Source organism: Homalodisca vitripennis, chromosome 4 (genome assembly GCF_021130785.1).
Source record: "Homalodisca vitripennis isolate AUS2020 chromosome 4, UT_GWSS_2.1, whole genome shotgun sequence".
NCBI lineage: Eukaryota > Metazoa > Arthropoda > Insecta > Hemiptera > Cicadellidae > Homalodisca > Homalodisca vitripennis.
In genome coordinates, this window is record NC_060210.1 from 43461497 (window position 1) to 43476141 (window position 14645).

At 32.6% G+C, this 14645-nt stretch overlaps 1 protein-coding gene across 2 annotated transcripts in view; it reads left to right on the plus strand.

Moving 5' to 3' along the window:
* The window catches only part of LOC124359225 (methenyltetrahydrofolate synthase domain-containing protein), a 45398-nt gene that overhangs the window by 25806 nt on the left and 4947 nt on the right, over positions 1-14645 (plus strand). The window contains exons 6-8 of one of the 2 annotated variants that reach the window (XM_046811789.1): positions 3267-3457; positions 5219-5447; positions 13228-13386. In XM_046811789.1, the coding sequence (XP_046667745.1) occupies positions 3267-3457; positions 5219-5447; positions 13228-13386 (579 nt within the window). The remainder of the gene's footprint in view (positions 1-3266; positions 3458-5218; positions 5448-13227; positions 13387-14645) is intronic. The other variant, XM_046811790.1, reaches the window with a different exon arrangement.

Consider the following 14645-nt stretch of genomic DNA (forward strand, 5'->3'; position numbering starts at 1 on the left):
ACTCATGAAATCAAAATTTACGTTAATTTTATTTACATTGATTTTTATTTTATTTAGTGAACACCACTGTTTTAAAACTTTTAGATCTTCGGTCAAACATTGTTGTAAAAATGGGATATTTTCATGGGAATAAAATATTGCTATGTCATCTGTGAAAGCACTGGTCTTTCCATTTAAATTTAGTCAAGACATTAATAAAAATAAAAAACAGAGTAGCAGAGATGACCGAACCTTGAGGCACCCCCGGCCTGACAAGGAGTGCAATTGCTGTTCGTGGCCTGAAAGAAAGCTACGGAATCAGCAGAGCACGATCCCTCACACTCCTGCTACTTCCATCTAATAAAAATATTTTGTGATTAACCAGATCAAAAGCTTTAATGAAATCTAAAAATAATTCATTTGCAGTTATTTTGCCATCGTAAGCCTAGCTTTATAGATACATCTTTACCTTTTACGACATTCACAAAATATTTTAATATTTTTACTCTAATTTTGGATGGTTTAAAAACAATCTCAAAAGATTATAGTTCTAAAATTTAATTTCAAACCTAACTTAGTGAGTGCATACAGAAAAAAAACCCAATACTGTTTGTCCCAAATCAAAATCCAACCACTCTTCACTTTAAAATTTGAGTGGTGGAGAATTTTCAAGCTTCCTTTGAGAATATGTAATAACATCCTTGAGGAAATAGATTTCAAGACAACCTTCTTCTCCACCAAAATAAGGAAGAGGTTGGGACCAACTCATTAATATTAGACGGTTGATCCTCAATATTTCAAATTTAAAGTATCAGTGATAAAAAAATCAGAAACTCTAAGAAAACCATTTTTTGACTAATCTATCTTAAATTTCTTGTTATCAAGAACGTTTAAATGACATGTCACACCAAAATAGGGTTACTGATAAAAATCTTTGACTTACCATCAACAAACCTCTATTTTTTTGAGGAGCGGCAATAGTTTTATAGTAAGATTATTAAAAACAAATTTTTATCACCAAATTTTGTTAAACATATTTTAATTCCTGGATCCATTTAATCAAATCTAGATCAAGGAACAAAGCAAATACAAAAATTCCATTTAGTATTGGAAATTTATTGCAGAAATATACCAGGGCTATCCAGAAAATAGATTACGTTTTGCTTTGTAGCCGCTAGAGGCAGGACTATCATGGCCATTCTGTGGCAGGGCATTTCTCCATTCAGTGGCAATCCAGCCGTGCTAGTGAGAGTTTACTTTCGCTCCTTATTGTTTTACAATAGCAGTTTAAAATCTTGCGAGTTGTGAAGTGCACTTGGTAATATGGTTTTTGTTGGTTAAGCACAATAAACCAATTGAGATTTACTGCCAAATCTGTGAAGTTTATGGGAACAATGTGCTTAATAAAGGTGAAGTGTGTCAGTGGTGTTATTAGGTTTTAAAATGACTGAACTAATGTGTATCATGATGAACGAAGTAGACGGCCAAGCTTTGTAACCGATGAAATTATATGTATGATGAGAATATTAAAAAAGACCGCCAATTCACAATAATGGAACTAACTCTCACTTAGTTTTCCTCAAATTTCAAGGAGATTTTTATACAAAATTGTTACGCAGAAGTTAGGTTCCCACAAAGTTTATTCAAAATGGGTACCAAAAATCTAAACATAAACTCATAAAATCAGCATATGGCTGCTTCATTGACATTTTTGGACACTTACAAAAAATATGGTGACACAAAATCCCCCAAAAACTCCTAGGAATGCATGCAACCATTGTCGGCACAGAAGATTATAGCAACTGTTTGCTTTGGGACGTGAAAGGAGTTATTCTTGTTGATTTCTTAGAACTTGGCATAACCAAAAACTCTACGAGGTATTGTGAAACCTTGCAAAATTAAGAAGAGCAAAATATACAAGCGCAGAGGAAAGATAAGTTTGAAATTTTTGTTTTTATACAACAACGCCCGACCATATACACCAAATCCCACTAGAGTCCTGGATGCTTCTAAGTGAGAGGTATTTACATATCTGCCTTATAGTCCGGACCTTGCACCCAGCGACTACCACCTGTTTCCAGTAATAAAAACCTGGCTTGTGACACCAGCGCTTTGATGACGACAAGGAACTTTCGGAATATTTGACTACCGGGTTGGTCTCAGGCGGCAGAATTTTATATGGTGGAATTTCTAAACTTTGATAAGTGCCTAAATTTGTATGGTGACTATGATAAAAAATAGTAATTTAGTGTCACTTTCAAATGTATATAATACAACTTTTTCTTGTACTTTGTTTTTTGTTTATATCAAAATATAATCTACTTTCTGGATAGCCCTCATAGTTTATATACTATAAAGGTATTTTTATATTTTATGTAAATTTGAGGTTTATTACATATATTGTTTTTTGTTTAATTGTGCATTCAGAGTTAATATTTAAATTATTTTTGCAATTTAAATAAGTTTTATGAACTATTATTGAAATAATAACTCACTGAAATCAAACTCAAAACAATACATTTGTATAAATATACATTTTTCAGTATATTCAGTATGTTCTATAACATAATAATGATGCCAGCTAATATAAGAACAATATAATAAACTAAAAATAAAAGAGAATCTAACAAACTCCAATATTATGTGAAGTTTAATTTGTAGTCTTCAACCATGTGAATTTTATTAAAATCAGGTGATATTTATTCCTATAAATATTATGCAATATAAAAGTATGTAAGTGTGCTGCACGTGTGGCAATGTCACTTTTATGAATGGCTATTGCGCCAAATATGTGGCACCTGTAATTTTTAGGATGAACGGGAGAAAATATTTTAGGATTTAACATAAACGTATATCTTAACCCAGGAATAAATCAGCAGAATCAACAAATTACGATTCAGCACATATGCAATGCTGTAACACATAATACTGCTTCAGAACGTTTTGTTTCTATTGAAACGCATAACGATGACAAATGTTTATAGTAGTCAAGCTGTTGTTTCAAATCATCTATAGTCAATATTAACTTTAAATAAACATAAATATTTTTGATCGATTATGCAAAAATATTTTTAGTTCATGACAAAAAATTTGAAATAGAAGACTTCTGTCTTATTGAATTTATATACTCTTAGAAAAGTATAATTTTTAGCTATTTTATGTCGACGAATAAAAAAAACAATGTTCTCATGTTTGACAGTTGATAAGATTATAAACTTCACACTTCAGAGTGGATTATTAGAAAAAACTGGTTTGCAACTTATTTATTTGATTTATGGTTTTTGTAGATTTTTGACAAACTACCACACGAGTTGTTTCAACCATTTGATGTGCCTGTTGACTTCATTGTTACTCCGACCCAAGTTATAGAAGTAACTCCTCGACTTCCAAAGCCCAAGGGAATCTTGTGGAATGTGCTGTCTGACAGACGACTACAGCTCATACCGATGCTGAAGACACTACGGGATAAAGATATGAAGTATGATTTCTTGGATGTTTACAGATGTATGATACGCTTGCACAAGCTGGGAGTAATAAACAACTGATATCCCTCAACTGTAACTAGTTTCACGCTCCTGTATTGTGCAAGCGTATATTTAAAGTGGTTGTGCTCGCTTATTCATTGATGGATTTCATTAAAACAAGAACTATTGAAATTTTAATAAAAATGTTGAAATACTTCGTATCTAGTAATTTTTTATGACTATGCTGGTCTTTTTGTTATTTGATTTGAAAAATGTTCAAGAGGCCAGTTTTTAATTTTCCTCTTATCTATTTAAACCTATGTGCCAAAAAAAGTTCCTTCAGTTTAACTAGTTTTAGGGAGTAATTTTTATAGAAAAAATAAAAATTGCTGCTAGCAGCTAAACTAGACATTTATTGATCTGTGTTTATATGACTTTTTTTGTTTGAAATGATGAGTACTATCACTCACGGAAGTGTGAGACACATTGTTGTGAACACCTTGTATATATTAGTTGCCAATTATTAAAAGACTAATACTTTGGGTCTTGTTGATACCTGAAATGTTACTTAAATTTATTATTTAACACACCCAATATTGCTCAGAAATATATTGTGTTAAAATCTACTGAAAATTGAAAATTCAAGAATATGAATAAATAGTTTTAGAAGTAAAACAAAACGTATACTTATTTTGGACACATTGTTTTAGTTAATTCGTATTTAAATAGTTAACCCTTTGAGTGCCAACCACTTTTGAGGTGGTATCACTGTCAGTGTTGGCACTGACTTTTCACTGACAGGTCACATCCCTCAGTGCCAAGCACCCTTTTTGGCGTTTGTGTAGTGTTCAGCTAAATAATTTACAACTTAAAAAAACAACAATAATATGGTTTTTCTTTTATTATGTATGAGGAAAGTAGGCTATAACTTATAGTATTTATTTTAATGATAAAATATGTTAACATTTTTTAAATAACAAAAAATACAAAAAAACAAATTTAATTTGTTTAAACTTTGGAACTAAAAAATTTTAATTTTATGATCTTAATTTATGTGTATACATCATTTTTATTGTTCCTTATGTACATAGAAACAAACATACCAAATTTTAAAAAATCTGTATAACTTAAGTTTTAATTTTTTTTATAACTGAGTTTTGATTTTTGTATATTTCGTATTTATGTAAGTGTTCCACAAAATGATTCATCACTTTTCCAAAGGTAAACATATTGGGGTACTGTTTGTTTTATTGTGTTAGGGAAGGTTAGGATACAACTTGTAATTTTTTTTTTTAATTATAAAATTGGTTTAAATGTTTTTAATAAAAAATTATACAACAAAATTTTTATTTTTTTAAGTCATGATAAAGAAAAATTGATGATTATTTTATGTATTATGTATGTAAGACTAAGTACAATGTCACATGTCAATATTTAGTAACATAATAATAAATATTCAAAAAGCTGATCTAGTCGGCTCTCATCATTTTTCAGAAATACCCACAGACCGATAGCCATTAGCTCTTGGCACTCATAAGGGTTAATAATAATGCCCATATACATCATGTTGTAAATAAAAGAAAACCTATTTTAACTTCTTCATAAGATTTAGAACAATATTGTACAATTGGGCTTAAGCTCTGTGTATAGTGTAATATGGCAGTTTCAGTGGAAAGATCAAGCTCTGATTATCCATGAACAATGCCACAACTATACTATCAGGTTTTAGGCAAAAAATAATATTGTTTTTCTTAACATAGTTGTCTAATTGACAGATCCGGGAAAGACTGCACGCTAAAGGAAGTAGACTCAGAGCCTGAGGAGCGGACCAGACCATATTATCGACCATCACTGCCACGCCGCAGAATGTATGTCCCACCACGTAGACCGAGCCAGGAATCCCGTAACAACTCGCCCCAGGGCAGACGCACTCGCACATTCCGACGTGGAGGCAGCCAACGCAAGCAGGTGGATGGATCCGGTGACGCTGATGTCACAACCAATGTACCCAACATTTTTATCATAAGCATGAAAATATGGTCAATCTCCACAGATTCTGGCTCTAATTACCAAAATAATATAATACTTAAAAATGCAAATACATAGCAATCCTTCTCAGATAGTCAGAGAAAGTTTACTGTTCATTATAAGGCACACGAAAACAATAATACATTTTGCAAATCAGCAATGAAAAAAGCAGTAATAACATGTAAAGTAAGAAAGCGACATATTCTTAGACACATACACACACACATACACTCTAATACATAAAGTTGTAATCTGCGACTCGTTAAATTTTGTCTGCTGATTACATCATAATCCGATAACCTGTGGTTGATCGGATTAATAATTATATCATTTTAATTGGATGAGTCTATGCTTTCTGTTTTTATATTCACATTCACTTATACAGGGCACCCCAAAACTCTCTATCAACCTCTTCAGATATTATTCCTGGACCTAATGAATGGTATTAGGTATTAATTTCAGGTATTAACGGGAGCTACAAGACCAGTTCGTAGCTCAGCATTCATCCGAGATCGCTCAGTACGAAACCAGTTTGTATATCTTCCCCAATGGGTTAAAAACTTGAAGTGTAAATATCTTAAAAACAACTCGTGATACAAAAGTTACAGTCGTTCCACATTAGTGAGACAATTTAATTAAAAATCCAGTGATATCAAGTTTAAGAAAATCGATTGATAAATAAAGGAAATAACACACTTTTAAAAAGCCAATTGCTGAACAATATCTTATTATTATTATATGACAGCACTGCTAGTGGGCGACAATCGAAGAAACTTAAATCCCACAATAGCTAAAGATATTATAATCACAATCCTATAATGTAATGTTACAATCATCTAATTAGAGCAGCTATAATTAAAACAGATGATTATTATGGCTCACTAGCTGTGCTATTACATAATGACAGTTGATATTGCTTACCCACTCAGCTTTTGAAAAGCATCTTATCTCCCTTATTTATCAACCAATTTTTTTAACCCATTCAAGATATTGGACGGGCAGTTTCCATCCTTCACTTCGCGTGGCCCAATGAATAAAGACGGGCAGCGCCCGTCCGCTAGACACGACATCGACGTAGTTGAATATATTGCCGATAGATCGCAGAGGCATTCACATTTGCTGCATATTTTGTTCTCAATATTCTAGTCTATGTTTTTCTTCTTCTTAGTTGCTGAAAATCATCTGATATTGCCTCAAATCATCTTGGCAAAACAGCTTTCTTTCGTTTGTAAACAGTCAAGATGGCGTCTCGCGACCGGAATGATGTGTTCGTAAATTCGGATGATTTTTCGGCTTACGTTGCTAATGTTTTAGATGAAAGTGGTGATGAGGAAAGTGACAGTGAACAAGATGACATGATACATGAAAATCATTTCGAGGCAGTTAAAAGAAAACTGCACTGAATCATATGTGTTCAATCACTTCTGTGACGAAACCTTTTGGGCTCAGGTAACCCTTTGGTAGGCCTCCCGCTTGTGGAGAATCATCACTGCGCCTTCAAGGAAAGTTTTGGGGACATTTTATTAAAAAGATACCTCCAACCACCAAAGCCAGGCCCTCAAGAAAATGTAAAGTTTGTGCCTCACAGGGGAAAAGAAGTGAAACAGTGTACCAATGTAAAAAGTGTCATGTTCCACTTCATCTGGAAACATGTTTTGAAGTGTTTCACACCCAAACCAATTTCTAAAGAAGTATAATAAAGATGTGTTAATAGTGTAAATATATGTATATTTTAAAAAAAACTAACATTTTGTGTTCATACAATAACAAGGAATAACTAAGGTACATTTATAATATTCATAGCATGTTATACAGTAAGTGTTATGCAAAGTGCACCTGTTCTTACACAAAAGCATGGAAAATATCCAGTTCTGTAGTCCAAAAATTATAGTAATTTATTCAGTCACAAATGGGTTAAACTTGGTATCGTTGGATTTGTAATTAAATTGCCTAACTAATATGTAATAACAAACTTTTGAATCATGTGTTGTTATTTTCTTATCACGTTTTGAAGAGATTTACGCTTGAAGATTTTAAGAATCCGCCATTTTAAAAATAAAGCTTGCAAAATGTGTTATTTTTTTGTAATTAGGCCTCTCTATGTTATGAAGTTATATATCAAGTTTCAACTTAATTCAACAAGCCGATCTCAACTTAAAAATACAAAATGGCAGCTGAGTGAGTTTTCAAAAGTATGAATATGATACTTTGGTTTGTTTTTGGTCCCATAATAATGCTTAAAAAGGTTGGTAATGTTCTGGTTGGTATGTATGTGTATATATATACATTTTTATTTCATTGGTCACTAAAACCAAAGACTAATCACGCATGATGCATGCTTGGAAGCTGTTTAGTAGTGCTTTAGGATAGTGTTTCAGACCATTGAAGTGACAGTTCTGTGGATGCATTCCACTGGTGTTTCATTAGAAGATTGTTCAGGTGAAAGTGACTATGATCATGTTTCTGACTTTCATGAATCAATTTCTGATAACGAGTGTTATAACTTGTCAAAACTTGGATCTAAACCTGGCCAACAAAATACTAGGTCTGCATTAGGCCTAGGAACACGACCTATTTGGGTCAGTGTTTTTCCTATTGAGCCATTAATTGATGTGTATATTCTTGTAGTCTTTTATAGTTTTTAGTCTTTGCAAATGTTTAAAATAGTGTTGTCAGTCAAGACTGAACATGTCAGGCAGAGGGTTAAGCTTTGTTTATTGTTTTGGTTCTGTAATATAATCCTAGATCTTTCCAATGTTAAATACTCAAAATGATCACCTTGTTTTCAGGATGTTACAAGCTTACGTTCTAAAAATCACCACACATTTAAAGGATGCTCTATAAATGTAACTTGTTAGGCATATTTTGTTCACAAAATTTTGATTATTGTTTTTTATATTATATGACATAGTAAATATTTAGCTTGATTTATTTTTACATGAGATTGATCAAATATTATGATTTTGCAAAATAAATCCATAGCCAATATTAATTTTTAAATAAAATTCAGAAATGTGTACCAACAAATTAAGTGACTCATTTAAAAAATGTGCAGTTTTATGAAAATAAAAATATATGAATAATGTTGTACACATGTTTGTATTCTTTACAGATAAATGTAATTATACTTAACATAAACTTTGCAAAAACACTTTTATTAGTCATCAGATTTTTCCTATTTCTTAAAATCAATTTTAGATAGATATCAATCCAATTTGCTTTAGGAAAATAATTAATTTTAGGCAATAATAAATATTATATTTTTTAGCAATAAAAACAATAATTTTCATAGAAACTAAATCTTTTATTAAGATATTTGAAAATAAACTCATAAAATCTTTGTTCTTAGGCTTTTGCAGCTGACGTCATAACTAACATCTTAAGTTTTCCAATTCACATTGCATTAAAGTATTGCGCACATATATTGCATAAATATTTAGGTCTTGCTGTAGAGAATCATTTTCGGTCAAAAGATAATAAACCAAAACTGCTAAAAATTAAATAGGTTCAGGACATTTTAACCCTTATACTGCCACACCCGAGATTTGTCGTATAACTTTAGTTTTGTGAATAACCACCATACCCGAGATATGCAGTGCACCTGTAGTTTTGGGAACAAACACCACACCTGAGTATACTCATCAACTAGTATACGAGGGGGTACCCAAAAGTTCCCGGAATAGCTCTGCCGTAGGCGGAACTTGCGTAGTACAAATTCTCGCCGCTTGGCTCTTGTAGCGCTGCTCTTTGCCAGCTCAGTGCCGCCTGTTGCGTTGACCTGACGTGTTCTGTCCCCGTGCAGTAATAGTTTTTGCTAGTGCTGTTTTGTGATCGTGCCGTTTTTTACAATGGCAAGTTTGAGTGAACAGCTTGCAGCTGTGAAATTTTGTTTTCTACTTGTCAAAACCCCGCTGAAGCAGTTGAAATGTTGAAGACAGCCTACAAAGACGACGCTATGAGGAAAACCCAAGTGTACGAATGGTTTTCTCGGTTTAAAAATGGTGACTGTCAATTCAAGACAAACCTCGTTCTGGACGACCATCAACTTCCCGAACAGACGAAAATCTTGTGAAAGTAAAAGAAATTGTGCTTGCAGACCGACGACAGACTATCAAGCAAATATCAGAGGCTAGTGGGCTGTCATGGAGCTCAGTTCAACAGATTTTAATCGAAGACTTGAACATGAAAAGGGTTGCCGCCAAGTTTGTGCCTCATGCTCTCACTGACTTTCAAAAGGAACGTAGAATTGAAGCCTGCCGTGATTTGAAGCAGCAACTTGAAGCCGATCCACATTTCTTGTCAAAAATTATTACAGGTGACGAATCTTGGTGTTATGGATATGACCCAGAAACCAAACAACAATCCAGCCAATGGAAGACGACATCATCACCCAGACTAAAAAAATTCCGTCAAGTCAGATCGAGTGTCAAAACAATGCTCATTTGTTTTTTTGATGTTAAGGGGATTGTCCATTCAGAATTCGTTCCACCAGGCCAGACAGTAAATCAAGTGTTTTATCTTGAAGTCTTAAGAAGACTATGGAACAGCATTCGTCGCAAAAGACCTGATTTGTGGTAAACAGGGGACTGGTTTTTTTCACCACGACATCGTGCCTGCACACACAGCAATCTCTGTTACCCAGTTTTTTTGCCAAAAATGGCATGGTTTCACTACCACACCCACCTTACTCAGCAGATCTGGCTCCATGCGACTTCTTTTTATTCCCACAAATGAAAAGGAGCATGAGAGGTCTCCGATTTGATAGCATGAATGACATCAAGAAAAAAACAACGGAGGAACTGGCAGCCATCACTGACAAGGAGTACAAAACATGTTTCGAACAGTGGAAACAACAATGGGATAAGTGTATAAAGTGCAATGGAGAATACTTTGAAGGTGATAAGTTTGTTTTGTAAAAAAAATAAACATGTATATTTAAAACAAAATTCCGATTTTTTTTTGGGCACCCCCTTGTATTTTTGTTGTATCAGCTGTTATATTGTATTATTTGATGTTATATAATATGTTAGAAATGTCTAGAAGATAGCTGTCCAGTTGGTGATGCATTCTTGTGGACATTACTAAAACTACTTGGATGCCACCTTTGTATCGTACACTAGTTCAGGAATGGTTATTTAATACGTTGTTATTATACAATGTTTATTCGTAGATAGTTGTGTGATAGTGGTAATATATTGTAATTATTTGACAAATTGACATTATTTGAGATGTTTGTAAACATTGTTAATTGTTTACTCTATTTATTAAACTATAAATAAAGTTTAATGTGTTATGTCAAAAAACTCCTAAAAATGGGAAAAGATACTCTACACTGAGTGGTTTTAGTATGTAACTAAGCCCAGCACATGGATATTGCTGCGAATACAGGAACGCAGCAGTTAAAGGTATACAATCTCAAAGATAAATGGACTTTGAATAATATCTAGAATGAGTAGTGACCAAAGTGAGAAAATAACAAAAGATTTCAAATTTCTTCTGTTATCTCAAAAATAGTGAGGAAAATAATATTTTGTATGGAAAAGATATCTCAGTTCATATCAGATGATTGATTAATCTGTACTATCCTAACTAACTCTCCCACTAGTTTGTACAGTCCAGTACTTGACTTTGGCAATATTTTTTACATTATATACTTAATTTTTATAATTTTACAATTGAATTATGTAAAGGGTTTGTTATGGCCAAGTTTTAAAATTTACATTTATTCATGCGTTTAAACATGCAACTAAAACTTGCAAAGTTTTGTATAGAATTATTGATGTTGAAAATATGTGTATTAAATTTAAAAGCATATATTAACTAACTAGAGAAGAGTAACAAGACATGTAGCAAGTATGCCAGTTCTACAGATAGCAACGGGACATGAACTAGCAGTCATTTATACTGCACAAACATCGAGGTCAAAGGAGTGCCACTGACTCAGTGATACTATATTCTAGACACGCTGGCAGTTGTAATTAAAATGACATCCTATACTATCGTAAGTAAGACATCCTGATGGGCATCAGTTATGGCTCTGATATCAAACATTTTTGCACCCTCAACACAAACTAGTGGTATATTATATGTTAGACCTAAAACGATTAGCAAATAAATTTCAATGACTTTTAATTGTATTTAAATAAGTATAATAAAACAGAATATTGAAGACCCAACAGAATGTAACAAAATAGGTAACGCATTTAGGAATTGCTCTGTTTCTTTTTAAAAAATCATTCATTGGACCAAAAAGAACCTAAGTACCAAGTTTAAAGTCTCTAGGATCTTTCTCTAAAGAGTTATTGCCTTTGACCTTTTGACCTCCTAAATCAATAGCATTCTTTATTGAACCAAGGGGAAAGCTTCTTTATTAGAAACTATGTAAAAAGTTCAAGTCTCTATACCTTCCTATCAAAAGTTATTGCACAGATGGACGGCATAGTTTTTGAGTATGCTAATCCACATTTTCCTACTTTTGTGAACATTTCAATGGAATTTTTCTGGCAATATAAGTTAAATATACAAGTGCATAATAATTTATAAAGCTGTTTTTAATATTCCTTTAACCACAGTGTTAGCCACACACAACGGCCTCTGGGAACTAGGCTGTTTAAGCCTATCACTTAAAGGACTGGTAAAATGTAATTTCTGTCTGCCTGTCTGTCTATCTCCACGATATCTCAAAAACGAAAAGACCTATAGACTTTAAATTTTATATATATATATATATATATCGATACTAGCTGTTTCCCGCGGCTTCGCACGCTTTTCGTAAGTTTTGCCCGCGTATGAGCATTTCTGGTTGAAGTAAATTATATTTCCAACCCCGATGTAGATTTTACCTTGATGTCACGATCAAGAAAATATGTCAAAAATGTATTGTACATGCATAATGTATTTTATTACAAAGTGGTCTACCACTCAACCTTTAAGTTCAACCAAAAATTTAGTTTAGACAATTATACATCATAACTTAGCGCCTTCAAATAGTGTTTCACTGTTTAATATATACGTATCTATCTCGTAATTGCAGGTTATAATGTGCAGGCGCTTTGAAAACTTTTCTTCATTTTATTCGTTTATATTCACGACATAAGCGAATAATTCAGATAATAACTATCCTATCTTCTAAGTTAGACTAAATTACGGATACATGTGAAATTTGATTGAAATTGGTTCAGTCGTTTTGGAGTTTATTGGCAACATACATTGTGACTCAAGATTTTTATATATATAAGATTGATACTATATATAGTTCGATAATGGTAAAAGTCACTTTGAGATTGAGCTGAGCGTAAGTGAACATTTTTATGGATAACCATAATAGTAACTAAAAATCACAAAATAAATCAATTTTTAAGTAAACTGACTACAATCAAGTAACATTTTAACATGTAACATTAATGAAATGAGTAATAGACTTTAAATTTGTATGCAACTTTGAAGCCTGTTACGCAACACATGGAGTGGCATATTCTTACATTTTTTATATAATGTTATAATCACACTGGGACTGAGCCTGATAATCCTGAGCTCCGGTAAACCTGGTCTACTGTGTTCAATAAATCTTGTATGAAACAATAAAAGAATAAAACATCAACAGTTAAAATTGTAGTACTACAAAAAGTTGGCAGTTATGTGTTAAATGTATCTTACTCCTTTCCCTGAATACTAGTACAGTTTTAGGTAGAGTAATTTGTAATGGTGTTGTAGTTACATCTTGAAAAAATAGTTAGAATACTGTGTTTGATTTCAGGGTCCAAGAGATCAAAGAGAACAGAGGGGAGGAAAGTTTGACAGAAAAATGAACGGTGAAAATAAAGAGAACCTGCAGCAACAATCAAGACAAAAACCTATTCGAAGGGTACAACGCCGTTTCTACAAAAATAGACTACCTGTGGATTTTAGTGTCAAGGTGCATTAAAAAGTATTGCTATAAAAATTAGCTAGGGTACACTTCTGCTTCTTGGACCAAGTCCAGTTGTCTGTTATCTCACCTTTGATGCCTGAAAAATGATTTCATATAACGGAACATTTTTTAGTTTCAAGTGTCATGAACATTGTGGATATTAAAAGTTATAAGTACACAGTTCATACCTAGATTTTCTCTTAAATTCCTAGAATATAAAGTAGCTCAGTGAATAGTTCTTTAAATAAACATAACCAAAAATAGTAATTAAAACATCTTTATGGTGCAAGTAAATAAAGACATTGAGGTTATAATTAACCCAAAAGTTTTTGTCAAAGTAAGTTTTATTGTAATTAACAATCTATCTTGTAAGACACTAAACATAATTTGAGACCTTTGATTAGAAAAGAGATAAATTATTAAGTGAGGTACATTTATGAATTTCAAGAACTCATTTTGGATAAAGTCAGAATAATCAGACACAAATGTAGTGCTTAAGAAAAGTTGTAGAACTTATTGAGAATTGATAAGCTAGAATGAGTTTCTATGGAATAAACATCTAGCATCTAGCACTGTGTTGACCGTCACATGTAACATGTTTATGCTAGTTAATCCCAGAGGTGTAATGTCATGTATAAAAATTCTCTACTCGCTTGTAATTCCAATTCAGTGGTCAATCAAATTTCAGCTTCCTTTTTGCTTAAAAATCCTCTTTGTATCTAGATCAGTTAAAACTCTAGCAATGCTTGACATCTCCCAGTCTTATCATGCTCTAATGTTTGATAATGTTGAGATTTCTTTATTTGCTTTTGTTTATTGATGGCTTTGGCTGCCCAAGGATATGCTACAGACTTTTCTATCCCATCTTGTGCAAAGATTGAATATATATATATTTTTTTTTCAGACCTTTACTGCGTAGTTTTGTTACTTGACATGTTAGAAAGCTTGTGCAAATCATCATGTATATACACAAATTAAGTATTCTGATAATGCCAATTCCATGTATAAAAATGCTTTAAGACAAATAAAGAATCTTGAATCTTGAGGCGCAATGTGGAGTCTCACAAAATCAGCTGCTACTACTGACTGAAAAATGGTCTAGTAATATTAAAAAAAACATTGTTGCCAACTTATAAGATACTATTGAGTCCATCTGGGTTTTATTTATGATTTCAGATGTGGACCAAAATATATTCTTGTTGGTAAATGTTAAAGTGAATGTATCCAAATGGGTCACCTCCCTAAAGAAGACTAACATTTAGGTT